The following is a 14,295-nucleotide window of genomic DNA, read 5'->3' as shown; positions in this document are numbered from 1 at the left end:
TTATTTATTTATTTATTTATTTATTTTGGTTTTTGGGCCACACCTGGCTTTGCTCAGGGGTTACTCCTGGCTGTCTGCTCAGAAATAGCTCCTGGCAGGCACGGGGGACCATATGGGACACCAGGATTCGAACCAACCACCTTTGGTCCAGGATTGGCTGCTTGCAAGGCAAACACCGCTGTGCTATCTCTCCGGGCCCTGTTTATTTATTTATTTATATTTTATTTTATTTTTGGTTTTTGGGTCACACCTGGCAGGCTCGGGGGACCATATGGGATGTCGAGATTCTAACCACTGTCCTTCTGCATGCAAGGCAAACACCTTGCCTCCATGCTATCTTTCCAGCCCATATTTATTTATTTTTTTTGGTACACACCCAGTGATGCTCAGGGAAAATAACTACTGGCAAGCTTGAGGGATCATATGAAATGCTGGGAATCAAACCCGGGTTGGCTGAGTACAAGGCAACTGCCCTACCCATTGTGCTATTGCTCTGTGTCCCTGACTTTTTAAAAAAAAATTCTTTTTTTTTTTGGTTTTTGGGTCATACCCGGCATAGCTCAGGGGTTACTCCTGGCTCTATGCTCAGAAATCGCTCCTAGCAGGCTCAGGGGACCATATGGGACGCCGGGATTTGTACCAATGACCTTCTGCATGAAAGGCAAACGCCTTACCTCCATGCTATATCTCCGGCCCCAAGACTTTTTAAAAATGTTTATTGGGGGCGACAACACCCAGGTATGTTCAGGATTACTCCTTGCTCTGCATTTAAGGATCACTCCTGGCAGAGGTTTGGGTCACCATATGGGATGCCAAGAATGGAACCACAGAGTTGGCTGCATACAAGGCAAACACCCTACCTGCTGTACTATTGCTTGGCCCCATTTAACACAAATTTTGTTTTTTTTTTTTTTTTGGTCACACCCAACAGTGCTCAGGGGTTACTCTTGGCTCTACGCTCAAAAATTGTTCCTGGCAGGCTCAGGGGACCATATAGGATGCCATGATTCGAACCACTGACCTTCTGCATGAAAGGCAAACACCTTACCTCCATGCTATCTCTCCAGCCCCCACTTAAATTTTTTTTAATTTATTGAGTTTTTGTGACTTACAGTACTATTTGTATTTGTTGTTTGATTTTGGGTCACACCTGATTGTGGTAAAGTAAGGTGTGAAAATGTTCAGGCCTTACTTTTGGTAGTTAGGGGATCACTCCTGGCAGATTTGCAGGAATTATATGGGTTGCAGGATTGAATCTGGGTCTGTTGCATGCAAAGCAAATTGCTACCTACTGTACTATCTCTTGAATCCCAATTTATAATACTGTTAACTAGGGCTGGGAGAAGATGGGCACAGTGGTAGGGAGTTTGCCTTGCATGTGGCCGACCTAGGAGATAGGTAGTTCAATTCCTGACATCCCATATGGTTCTCGAGCCTTTCAGGGGCAATTTTTTTTTTTTTTTTGGTTTTTGGGCCACACCCTGTGATGCTCAGGAGTTACTCCTAGCTATGCTTTCAGAAATCGCTCCTGGCTTGGGGACTATATGATATGGTGGGGGAATTGAACCGTAGTCTGTCCTAGATCAGCACATGAAGGCAACTGCCCTACTGATGGACCAATGCTCTGGCCCCCAAGGGTGATTTCTGAGTGTAGAGCCAGGAGTAATGTCTGAGGGCTGCTGGGTGTAACCCAACTCCCCCAAAAAGTATATATATATATATTTATATATATTTATATATATATACTTATATATATTTATATATATATAAAACCATTAACCTGCTAATGATCATTTCCTGTGCACATAATTCCAAAACCATACATAAAAATTAATTTAGTAGGGGCCGGAAAGATAGCATGGAAGTAAGGCGTTTGCCTTGCATGCAGAAAGACGGTGGTTGGAATCCCGGCATCCCATATGGTTCCCTGTGCCTGCCAGGGGCGATTTCTAAGCATAGAGCCAGGAGTAACCCCTGAGCGCTGCCGGGTGTGACCCCCCAAAAAAATTAAGTTAGCTAGAGGTGTAGCTCAAAGGTAGAGTAAATAGCATGCACGAAACCCTGTGGTTGAGAGTCCCCAACTTTGCTATTAAACTATAAATGGGGCTCCCGGAGAATAGCACCAGCGCCGTTTGCCTTGCAAGGCAGCGATCCAGGACCTAGGTGTTTTGGATCTAAATCCCGGTGTCCCATATGGTCCCCTGTGCCTGCCAGGAGCTATTTTCTGAGCAGACCAGCCAGGAGTTAATCCCTGAGCAATGCCAGGTGTGGCCCAAAAACCAAAAAAAAAAAAAAATTTAAATTGATAAAAATTAAACATTTATATTGTGGAAAAGTAGTTCTTCCAAGGAACCAGAGAAATAGTATAGAATGTAAGATACTTGCATGACATGAGGCCAATCATTGTTTAGTCATCACATGACATATTATCTTCCCAGAACTGTAGAGGATCACTCCTGACCACAGAGCCAGGACAGTCCTTGAGTTTGACCAAGGGTGTCCCCAAAGCAACTCCTCTCCAAAATGTATTAAAAACTCAGGACGGGGGCACCGCGAGGTGGCGCTAGAGGTAAAGGTGTCTGCCTTGCAAGCTCTAGCCAAGGACAGGACCGCGGGTTCGATTCCCCCAGCATCCCATATGGTCCCCCCCAAGCCAGGGGCAATTTCTGAGCACTTAGCCAGGAGTGACCCCTGAGCATCAAATGGGTGTGGCCCGAAAAACCAAAACAAACAAACAAACAAAAACAACTCAGGAACTAGGGACTGGAGAGATAGTGTGGAGGTAAGGCATTTGCCTTGCATGCAGAAGGACGGTGGTTCAAATCCCGGCATCCCATATGGTCCCCGAGCCTGCCAGGAGCGATTTCTGAGCGTAGAGCCAGGAGTAACCCCTGAGTATTGCTGAATGTGACCCAGAAACAAACAAACAAAAACCTCAGGGACTAGAGTGATAGCACAGCAGGTAGGGCATTTGCCTTGAACGGTGAGGACCTGGGTTTGATCCTTGGCATCCTGTGTGGTCCCTGAGTCTGTCGGGAGTGATTCCTGAGAGCAGAGCCAGGAGTAACCCTTGAACACCACTAGATGAGGCTCCCCCCCGCCAAAAAAAAAAAAACCAAAAAACCAAAAAAACAAAAAACCTCTGGGAACTGGGGAGATAGAAGAGGGTTAAGACACCATCTATGGTGCCGGAACGATAGCACAGCTGTAGAGTATTTGCCTTGCACGCGGCTGACCCAAGACGGACCTGGGTTCTATCTCTGGCATCCCATATGGTCCCCCAAGTCAGGAGTAATTTCTGAGTGAAGAGCCAGGAATAACCCCTGAGCATCACCAGATATGGCTCCCAAAACAAACAAACAGGGCCCGGAGAGATAGCACAGCGGCATTTACCTTGCAAGCAGCCAATCCTGGACCAAAGGTGGTTGGTTCGAATCCTGGTGTCCTATATGGTCCCCCGTGCCTGCCAGGAGCTATTTCTGAGCAGACAGCCAGGAGTAACCCCTGAGCCAGGAGTAACCCCTGAGCACTGCCGGGTGTGGCCCAAAAACACCCCCCCAAAAACAAAAAACAAAAAACAAAGACACCATCTATGGTGTCCTAAGTAAAGCCAGGAGTGATCCCTGAGCATAAAATTTGGGAGTAAGTCCTGAGCACTCTGCTGACTGTGACAACACCAAACCTTTGGGAAGGAGTGTAAAAGGGGTAGAGAATATGTTTTGCCTGTGGGACTGGCTGAGTTTGATCCCCAAAATCAAATGGTTACCCAGCACTGCCTTGACAGGTGTAATCTCAGAGCACCATGTCAGGAATAATCGAAGCTTCACTGGGTATGGCCCCAGAACAAAACAAAACAAAACAAAAAACACACACACATTTATTATCAAGTATGTGATGCATTTTTTTTTTTTGGTTCACACCCGGAGGCACTCAAGGGTTACTCATGGCTCTATGCTCAGAAATTGCTCCTGGCAGGCTCGGGGGACCATATGGGATGCCGGGATTCGAAGCACTGTCCTTCTGCATCTAAGGCAAATGCCTTACCACTGTGCTATTTCTCCGGCCCCTGATGCATTTTCTTTAGATAAATTTAAAACATACATTAAATCAAATGCTTTTATGTATTAGAGTAGCTCATTTTCACTGACTTTTGTTTGCTTTTGTGTTTGGGCCACACCTGGTGATGTTCAGGGACTACTCGGGCTCTGCGCTCAGAAATTGCTCCTGGCAGGTTTGGGGAACCATATAGGATGCCAGGGACCAAACCTGGGTCCATCCCAGGTTGGCTTCGTGCAAGGCAAACGCCCTACTTCAGTGCTATCACTTCGGCCCCAACATTTTCAGTTTTAATTTATAAACTATCTCGTTTCACATGAGAAATATTATTATCTTTCCTGTCTTTGAAAAAGAAAATGAGACTCTAGAGAAGTCTAGCTTTCAGGACTGCAAACTGAGGAACTGAGATTTGCTACCAGGCTGGCTGGTTTATTTGGGGGGTGGGGGTGACGCCTCTTGTGGTGCTCAGAGTTTGCTCCTGGCTCTGTGTTTTAGAATCACCCCTGGAGAGATTTGGGAGTGCTGGGGATCAAACCTGGGTTAGCGCGTGAAAATGCTATCTCTCTGACTCACCCTCATTGATTTATTTTTGGGGCCACACCCAGCTGTATTCAGGATTTACACCCTGGCTCTGGGTTTAGGGATCAATCCTAGTAGGGTTTGGGGGACCATATGTGGTGCCAGAGGTAGAACCTTTCCAGTTATCGCTCTAGTGCCACCCTCTTTTATTTTAATGTTCTTCCAATTTATTTATTTATTTATTTATTTATTTATTTATTTATTTATTTATATTTTTGGTTTTTGGGCCATACCCGGCATTGCTCAGGGGTTACTCCTGGCTGTCTGCTCAGAAATAGCTCCTGGCAGGCACAGGGGGACCATATGGGACGCCGGGATTTGAACCAACCACCTTAGGTCTGGATCTGCTGCTTGCAAGGCAAACACCACTGTACTATCTCTCCGGCCCCATATTTATTTATTTATTTATTTTAATTTGGTGTGCTAATCCTTATTTTGGGACTTTGGGCCAGAGGTACTGAGGACTATTTCTGGTTCCAGGTGGTCCTTGGGGTGTCCATGTGGGGCTGACTTTGAATCTGTATTGGCCACATGCAAGGCAAGCACTTTAACGTCTGTACAGCCTCTCTGGTTCCCTAGTCTTTTTTTTCTTTCTTTTTTTTTTTTTTAGGCCACACCTGCAGTGCTCAAGGATAACTTTTTTTTTTTTTTTGGTTTTTGGGCCACACCCGGTAACACTCAGGGGTTACTCCTGGCTATGTGCTCAGAAGTTGCTCCTGGCTTGGGGGACCATATGGACAATCGGGGGATCGAACCGAGGTTCCGTCCAAGGCTAGCACAGGCAAGGCAGGCACCTTACCTTTAGCGCCACCGGCCTGGCCCCAACTCAAGGATAACTTCTGATGGGGACTTGAGGGACATTGAGTGATGCTGGGAATCGAACCCGGGTGCTCAGTGTGTGAGGCTTCTCTATAGCTCCTGCTCCAGAGAGTAGTCACTTAAACTCTTTGAATCACAGAACCCTCTGAGAATGTAAATAAAACTATGTACTTTCTCTTCAGAAAAAAAAATTGGACATTCACACAGAATTCACAAGTTCCAGAGGTGCAAGTTATAGGGGCTTAGCCTTTGTAGCAGGAGGCCGATTTAGGGGCCAAGTCCACAAGGCAAAGGAGACACAGGCAGAGTCCTAGGCAAGAGGGGTGCTCCTGTGCTTGCTCCCTTCCCATCCTCCTCACTTACCACATCACGGTTCGCTGACATGAATCAGGTTTGGTTGGCAAGAGCTGAGATTTCAGACAGCAAGTGACAGGTCACAGGGCTTAAACTTTCTGGTATTTTCTGAGGGGGCCTCCCTTAGCAGGGCCACTGCTCTTCTCCACTTCTTCACTTCCACTTTCGTTTCATTGAAACCAGTAGTGTCCCAGCTGCTCTCTCCACCTCTGGGAGGAGCCTAGGGGCCCCTCATTTACTTCCTTTGGAGCTGAAGCTTCAGGCCATTTCCAGGAGTGGGTGACACCACCTTCTGGTAGGTTCTGGAACCATCCAGGATGTGTGGAGTAGCCTCACGTGCTGTTTGTCCCCTTTAAAAAAGGGGGGCCGGAGAGATGGCATAGAGGTAGGGCATTTGCTTTGCATGCAAAAGGACAGTGGTTCGAATCCTGGTATCCCATATGGTCCCCTGAGACTGCCAGGAGTGATTTCTGAGCATAGAGCCAGGAGTAACCCCTGTGCGCGCTGGGTGTGACACCCCCCCCCCAGAAAAAAAGGGTAAAGGTTAAAGGGGCTTTGAGTGATTATTTTCTCTGGAGGGAACAGTAGCCAAATAACTTGGGAACTTCTACCAGTTCTAGAGAATCTATCTGCAAGGGATTGCCAAGTGAAAGCTGGCTGTATGGCTTTAACGCAGAGTAAGCTCAGTCCAAGTCCATTTCAGAATTGTCTTTTGGTGCTATTTCCCCTTCCGTGCCTAGACTCCAATCACTGAAGAAATACTACCAGTGGGCTGGAATGATATTACAGTGGGTAGGACACTTGCCTTGCATGTGGTTGACCTGGGTTTCATCGCATATGGTCTCCTATGCACCATCAGAAGTAATTCCTGAATACGGAGCCTTCAGCACTGCCAGCTGTGGCCCCCAACATAAAAACAAAACAAAACAAACAAAAAAATCCAGGTGCTGGAGATAGCACAATAGGTAGGGAATTTGCCTTGCACACTGCCAACTGGGTTTGGTCTCCAGCATCTTATATCCTCTGAGCATTGTGATTTTTCTTCCTTCCTTCCTTCCTTCCTTCCTTCCTTCCTTCCTTCCTTCCTTCCTTCCTTCCTTCCTTCCTTCCTTCCTTCCTTCCTTCCTTCCTTCCTTCCTTCCTTCCTTCCTTCCTTCCTTCCTTTCTGGTTTTTGGGCCACACCCGTTTGATGCTCAGGGGTTACTCCTGGCTATGCACTCAGAAATCACCCCTGGCTTGGGAGGACCATATGGGACACTGGGGGATCGAACCGCGGTCCATCCACTTGCAAGGCAGACACCTAACCTGTAGCGCCACCTTCTTCTTTCTTTCTTTCTTTCTTTCTTTCTTTCTTTCTTTCTTTCTTTCTTTCTTTCTTTCTTTCTTTCTTTCTTTCTTTCTTTCTTTCTTTCTTTCTTTCTTTCTTTCTTTCTTTCTTTCTTTCTTTCTTTCTCTCTCTCTCTCTTTCTTTTCTTTCTTTTCTTTCTTTCTTTCTTTCTTTCTTTCTTTCTTTCTTTCTTTCTCTCTCTCTCTCTTTCTTTCTTTCCTTTCTTCCTTTCTTCCTTCCTTCTTTCTTTCTTTCTTTCTTTCTTTCTTTCTTTTTTTCTCTCTCTCTTTCTTTCTTTCCTTTCTTCCTTTCTTCCTTCCTTCCTTGTTTCTTTCTTTCTTTCTTTCTTTTTCTTTCTTTCTTTCTTTCTTTCTTTCTTTCTTTCTTTCTTTCTTTCTTTCTTTCTTTCTTTCTTTCTTTCTTTCTTTCTTTCTTTCTTTCTTTTCTTTCTTTCTTTCTTTCTTTCTCTCTCTTTCTTTCTTTCTCTCTCTTTTTCTTTTCTCTTTCTCTCTTTCTTTTCTCTCTTTCTTCTTTCTTTCCTTTCCTTCCTTCTTCCTTCCTTTCTTTTTTAATTTTTTTTGGTTTTTCGGCCACGCCCGTTTGGTGCTCAGGGGTTACTCCTGGCTAAGTGCTCAGAAATTGCCCCTGGCTTGGGGGGACCATATGGGACGCCGGGGGATTGAACAGTGGTCCTTCCTTGGCTAGCGCTGGCAAAGCACCACCTCACCGGCCCCTTCTAATTTTTATTTTGATCATATTGGCTTACATATCTTTCACAGTAGTATTTTAGGTACATATTAACATTGAATCAGGGGAATACCAATCACCAAATTTGTCCTCCCCCATTCCCGTTCCCTTCCTGAAACCATATCCCCCTCCCATCACCCCCTGGACTGCTAGAGTAGGTGGTCCCCTCTTTGTCTAGCTTACTATTAGTGATCATATATCTGTTTGGTCCTGGTACCCTCCCTTGTTTCCCCTTCTATTTGAGAGGCGGAGCTAGATAGTTCGAGTTATGTGGTTTTATTTGAAGATTTTTTTTTTTAAACTTTGATTGGTTTTTGGGCCATATCAGTGGTGCTCAGGGGTTACTCCTGGCTTACACTCAGAAATTGCTCCTGGTAGGTTGGGGGGGCCATATGGGATGCCGGGATTCAACCACCGTCCTTCTGCATGAAAATGCCTTACCTCCATGCTATCTCTCCGGCCCCAGGAGTAATTCTTGACAGCAGAGAAAGGACTGACCCGAGTGCAGCTTGGTGTGGCCCCCAAATTCAATGTACTGGATCTGGAGTGTGTCTTAGAAGTGTTTGAACTTGGGAGCTGGAGCACTAGTACAGTGGGTAGTGTGGTTGCTTTGCACATGGCCGACCTGGATTTGACCCTATATGGTGGTCCCCCAAGGCCACCAGGAATGATTTCTGTGCAAAGAGCCAGGAGTAACCCAAGCTTGGTGGGTGGGACCAAAACAAGTGTTTGCCCTAATACTTGAGGTCTGGAGTTGGACTCCCAGTGAACTTGAGTACTGTCACTAAGTGTAGACTTTTTTTTTTTTTGTGTGGTTTTTGGGTCACACCCGGCAGTGCTCAGGGGTTACTCCTGGCTCCATGCTCAGAAATTGCTCCTGGCAGGCACGGGGGATCATATGGGACACCGGGATTCGAACCGATGACCTTCTGCATGAAAGGCAAACGCCTTACCTCCATGCTATCTCTCTGGCCCCAAGTGTAGAACTCTTGACCACTGTGAAGAAAAACTACATGGCCACCTTTCCTCCATCAGGACTTGTAGAGTATGCCATGACTAAAGAAGAGGTGAGTCTCTAACCTAATTATATCAAATAGCTTGGGCACCAGCTTGGCTGGTAAACCTATTTCATCAGTAACACAGGGAGGCAGTTAACCATGACTATACAACCATCTTCCCTACAACTGTGCAGGCAACAGTACCCAAACCAAATCCTAACCCTTGCCAATGCATTAGTCAATCCAGTGACATTCCCTGGAGCCTTTCTTTTTTCCATCCTAAGCTAGTTCGGGCAAGGCTGTCGCCTTACCACTAGAGCCACTGCTCCAGCTCCCCCTTTTGGTTAATTTTTTTCTTTTTTTTTGGTTTTTCGGGCCACACCCATTTGATGCTCAGGGGTTACTCCTAGCTAAGCACTCAGAAATTGCCTCTGGCTTGGGGGGACCATATGGGACGCTGGGGATCGAACTGCGGTGGTCAATCATTCCTTGGCTAGTGCTTGCAAGGCAGACACCTTACCTCTAGTGCCACCTCGTCAGCCCCTGGTTGTTTTTTTTTGGTTTTTGGGCCACACCCAACACTGCTCAGGGGTTACTCCTGGCTGTCTGCTCAGAAATAACTCCTGGCAGGCACGGGATTAGAACCAACCACCTTTGGTCCTGGATTGGCTGCTTGCAAGGCAAACGCCGCTGTGCTCTCTCCGGGCCCTGGTTAATGTTTCTTAACCCATTATAACTGGTACCTAGATTTTGGTTGGCACACTGGACAAATAAACAGGGACAGATTCAATCCTTGGTGTCATATATCAACAGTACTTTTGAGGGACTGGAACAATAGCACAACAGCAAGGCATTTGCCTTGCATGTGGCTGACCCAAGATGAATGGACCTGGGTTTGATCCCAAACATCCCATATGGTCCCCCAAGCCAGGAGTGATTTCTGAATGCATAGCCAGAAGTCACTCCTGAGTATCACCGGGTACAGCCTCAAAACAAACAAAACAGAACTTTTGAGAAAAAAATAATTAAAACTAGGTAATTGCCTTGTGTGTGGATAACCCGAGTTTGATCCCCAGCATTCCATATGGTCCCTGAACACTGCCAGGAGTGATTTTGGAGCTCACAGCCAGGCAAACTTCAACACCACTGGGTCGGTGTGGCCCAAAAAGAACACTGGTTTACAGGACCCTCCATTTCCCTAGGGCAGACTTCAGAAGGGGCTACTTTGGGCTCTGCTTTGGAGTGATCACAGACTGTGCTAAGGGGCATTATGATACCAGAGATTTGAAATGGGCTCATATGCAGGCAAGGCAAAGTGCCTTAGTCTGTATAATTTCTCTAGCCTGATTTGTCTTTTTACTTCCCCAAAGCCCTTCAACCATACCCACATCTTTTATGGTTTCCATTCTCAACCTTGTATAAGAAACAGACAGACACAATCTTAATTTGTTTGGTTTTTAATGATGGAAACAAAACAGATTTAAAACCGCAGCTTCTGGAAGAACCACTTGTTCTTGCCGGTCTTGTATCTAAATGGGAGAAAAGGAACGCCAATGAGAGTAGTAAGGAGGCAAAACTCGTGGAAAGAAATAAAACCATACCTTTCCCCAAGCTCACTAGAGCATAGTTACCTCTCCTCAAACTTGACCTTGGCCTCTCTGCGGGCCTTGCGCTTAAGAGCCGGGTCTCTGAAGACATCCTTATTGACGATGGTTTTGTCCAAGGGGATGTCCACGGAGTACCTGGAGACAAGAGTGTGAAGGTGATACACCTGTGCAGACAGCTCCTGGTATCCTGGATGTCAATGTGACCCCATAGGACTAGTCACTAATATCTGTGCCAAAGTACTATTTTTGGGAAAGCCCCATTCTAGGGGCCGGAGAAATAGCACAGCGGTAGGGCCTTTGCCTTGCATGCAGCCCATCCAGGACAGATGGTGTTCAAATCCCAGCATCCCATATAGTCCCTGGTGTCTGCCATATGGGACTACTAGCAAAAAGCTCACAAATTAGCAAATTTCTGAGTGCAGGACTAGGAGTAACCTGAGTGCCACTGGGAGTGACCTGAAACTTAAACCCCCCTCAAAACCTCCAATTCTAGCTCCCTCAGATCTAGTCACTGGAAAATTGCACTTTCAGTTTTGCACATCTACCTGTTGGGGAGAAAACCCATCACTTCACTGTACTTTAAGATCTTCTATGACCAGGCCAATAACCTATTACAAGGTCAGTCTCAGGCAAATGGGAGCCTTTCTTTTTCTTATTTTTTTCTCTCTCTGCACTTATGGGCCACTTGTAAGGCAAGTGATCTACCCGCTATACTATCTGCTCAGAAATAGCTCCTGGCAGGGGGACCATATAGGACATGGGGATTCGAACCAACCACCTTAGGTCCTGGATCAGCTGCTTGCAGCCGCTGTGCTATCTCTCCGGCCCCAGATCTTGCCCTTTTTTTTTTTTTTTTTGGATTTTGGGTCATACCTGGCAGCTGGGATTCAAACCAATACTTTCTGCATGAAAGGCAATCGCCTTACCTATCTCTCGGGCCCCAGATCTTGCATTCTTTATTTTTTGTTTTTGGGCCACACCCGGTGGTGCTCAGGGGTTACTCCCGGCTATGCGCTCCTGACTTGGGGGACCAGATCTTGCATTCTTTTTTTTTTTTTGGGTCACACCCGGCAGTACTCAGGGGTTACTCCTGCTCAGAAATAGCTCCTGGCAGGCACGGGGGAACCATATGGGACACCGGGATTCGAACCAACCACCTTAGGTCCTGGATCCGTTGCTTGCAAGGCAAACTCCGCTATGCTATCTCTCCAGGCCCAGATCTTGCATTCTTAACTAGACAACTGAAAGCTTCATACTAGGAGAGGAACAAAAGGATGGAGTACTGTGTGGAGGGCAAGGCCTGGTTTTAACCTCTGGCACCTCATGTCCCCCCAAGTATTGCCAGAGTGATCCCTGAGCACCACCGAAGTTGGAAAAACCAAAACCAACTAAAATTTTCTAGAGTCACGCTCATGGTGTTATGGGGAAGGCTAAAGATTGAACCTGGGGCCTTGTTTGAGGCAGGCAGTCTTCCCTTGGACATATTGCCAGTCCCTGATAATTCTGCATTTGATAGACGTGCTTATAAGTCATTACTGAAGTGCTGTTTTTTTGGGGAAAGTGGGGTGGGAACAGAACTGTATGTGATGCCAGGGATTATACTAGGTGGGTTGCATGCAGAGCAAGTGCCATAATCCCTTTAACCTTCTCTGCAGGAGCCAGAGAGAGCACAGCCAGCAGTAACTCCAGATCACCCCCCCCTAATAAATTAAACATAAAAAGAAAATAAAAATAAAGCCTATCTCTAGAGCTCCCTTAAAGAACTTTTTTTTTTGGTCACTCCTGGCTCTATGCTCAGAAATCGCTCCTGGGGATCATATTGGATGCCAGGATTTGAACCACTGTCCTCTGCATGCAGGGCAAATGCCTTATCTCCATGCTATTTCTCCAGCCCTCCCTTAAAGGACTTTTAAAACCCCACCCGGCCAAGTCAGGTAAGCTGCCACTGAAACATGGATCCAAAAATGGAAAGGACTTGGAAATTATAGCCACTGTATAAATGCCAAAATTGATCAGACAGGGGGTTACCTGTGTACAAGTGCTTTAACCTCTATACTACCTTCTTTCTTCAAACCCCCATCCCCTTTCTTGAAAATCCTCACCTTGTGGGCATAAGATGATTATAGTTATATACTTTCACGAAAGACTTGATCTTTGACCTTTTGGCGATTTTCTTCTTGCCCATGGCGGATGTTACTTTGCGTGGATAGCGGTCAATTCCAGCCACCAGGGCATGGCTGTAGGGGCGGTCTGAGGTGCCATCATCAATGTTCTGAAAGAGCAGGAATTAATCAGTCAGCAATGAAGGGCCCACTCAGCTCCTGTGACAGGAAGGTCTGACACCCTCCACCCTGAAAACAAGGCAAGATCATCTTCCAACCAGAAGGAATCTGAAGAAGTTCTTGGAGAGGCAAAGCAACCAACAATTGTCAGCATTCTTGCCCCTTGCCAAGACTAGTGGAAGAGGAACCAGGGATTACCTGGTGTTCCCACAAGCAGTATGAGGTCAGTTTAAGGGTCTCCCCCAAGAGGCTGCAACATAGAAGTAGAAAGCAGGCAGCGAAGGGATAGATCACTGATCTACTGACAAGGATCCATTTCATTTCTCTTTGGACAGAAGAGCGAGTGCATCACTTGCTACGGGCTCAGGTGACTGGTTCAGGACAACTGCAAACTCCTCCAGTTACTCTAAGTACTGGCTAGACTCGAGCAAAGCTGGACAGCGGGGTCTAGATCTCAGCAAACACTTCACAGATGCTGCCCTTTATTATTTAGAAGCCCCTTTGGTGGCGAGAACGGCTTTGTTTTAGGAGACTTAAATTCCTACTTTGCAACTCGCTTTTTTTTTTATCATAATAATTTTTATTTTGACCAAAGTGGATTACAAATCTTTCACAGTAATACTTTAGGCACATAGTGACATTGAATTAGGGGCATTCTCACCACCAACGTTGTCCTCCCTCCAATTCTGTTCCCAGCATGCATTCCATATCCCTTTCCTTTATCCTAACCTCGGGCTGCTAATATAAGTGGTCTCCTCTGTGTCTAACTTGTGCAACTCGCTTTTAAAGCCTTCATGCATGAGCACCAGGTTGCAATGTTTGTAAGCAAAAAAAAAAGTACTAAAAGTCATTCTTGCATTGCACGCTTCCAGCCATCGAAAACCGACCCGATCTCGCCAGGCCCGAACCTTACCTTGACGATGACCGCTTTGCGTCCTGAGTAGCGTCCGGCTAGCACCAGGACCACCTTCCCGGGTTTCATAAACTTGCCCATTTCTGCGGAGAAAAAAGAGGTTTGGAAAAATGCCGCTGAGAAACCAGATCAAGCGGTGGGCGCGGGGCTTGACTTGAGTTCACCGCGAATGGGCCCTGCTTGCGGGCCAGAATCCACTAAGGAGACGCCAGGGACTAAAGGACCTAAAACATCCCGCACCGCCGCGCAACTAGATCCCCTCCCGGGCCGCGGATGGCGGCGGATTGGAAGACCCCGGCCGAGCCTCTACTCACCGACGGCAACCACTCGGGCCTACAGCAGAAAGGAAGAACAGGCACTTCCGCTAACCTTTCACCCCGGGGAGGAGTGAGCTCACTTCCGGTTCCGCTCTCCGGCCTCGCCATCTTAGTTGCTGGCGGAAGAACTGGCGGAAGAAGCTCGAGCGTGGAAAAGCTGCGCCTGGCGGCAGGCGGAGAGTCACGCTTCCCGTTGACAATTACCAGGGCCTGTTTTGCTCTGCTGCTCTCCTTTGCTGGAAGAAAGACACAGTCTCCATTTGCCTGTTTTTGGGAAACTCGGGAAACAAAATAA

General features: G+C 46.7%; 2 protein-coding genes across 4 annotated transcripts in view; both read right to left on the bottom strand.

Annotated features, from left to right (window-relative positions):
- The window catches only part of IFI35 (interferon induced protein 35), an 18,542-nt gene extending 12,546 nt beyond the window's left edge, over positions 1-5,996 (bottom strand). Inside the window, exon 1 of the mRNA XM_049780876.1 lies at positions 5,818-5,996. Coding sequence (XP_049636833.1) covers positions 5,818-5,838 — 21 coding nt within the window. The 5' untranslated portion in view covers positions 5,839-5,996. The remainder of the gene's footprint in view (positions 1-5,817) is intronic.
- A 4,322-nt stretch (positions 5,997-10,318) lies between these two features.
- On the bottom strand, positions 10,319-14,180 carry RPL27 (ribosomal protein L27). 3 transcript variants are annotated; one of them, XM_049781420.1, is made up of 5 exons: positions 14,053-14,180; positions 13,684-13,766; positions 12,591-12,760; positions 10,513-10,623; positions 10,319-10,410 (listed from the first exon to the last, which is right to left on the bottom strand). In XM_049781420.1, the coding sequence occupies exons 2-5, from the start codon at positions 13,762-13,764 to the stop codon at positions 10,362-10,364; spliced, it is 411 nt and encodes a 136-aa protein (XP_049637377.1). In that variant the 5' UTR covers positions 13,765-13,766; positions 14,053-14,180; the 3' UTR covers positions 10,319-10,361. The 3 variants fall into 3 exon arrangements, with proteins under 3 accessions (XP_049637377.1, XP_049637375.1, XP_049637376.1); XM_049781418.1 differs by having other exon boundaries at positions 13,998-14,059; XM_049781419.1 differs by lacking the exon at positions 14,053-14,180 and adding an exon at positions 13,908-13,980.
- Positions 14,181-14,295: the final 115 nt, after the last annotated feature.

Source organism: Suncus etruscus, chromosome 1 (genome assembly GCF_024139225.1).
Source record: "Suncus etruscus isolate mSunEtr1 chromosome 1, mSunEtr1.pri.cur, whole genome shotgun sequence".
NCBI classification, from domain to species: Eukaryota; Metazoa; Chordata; class Mammalia; order Eulipotyphla; family Soricidae; genus Suncus; species Suncus etruscus.
This window is presented reverse-complemented; position numbering and strand designations above follow the sequence as displayed.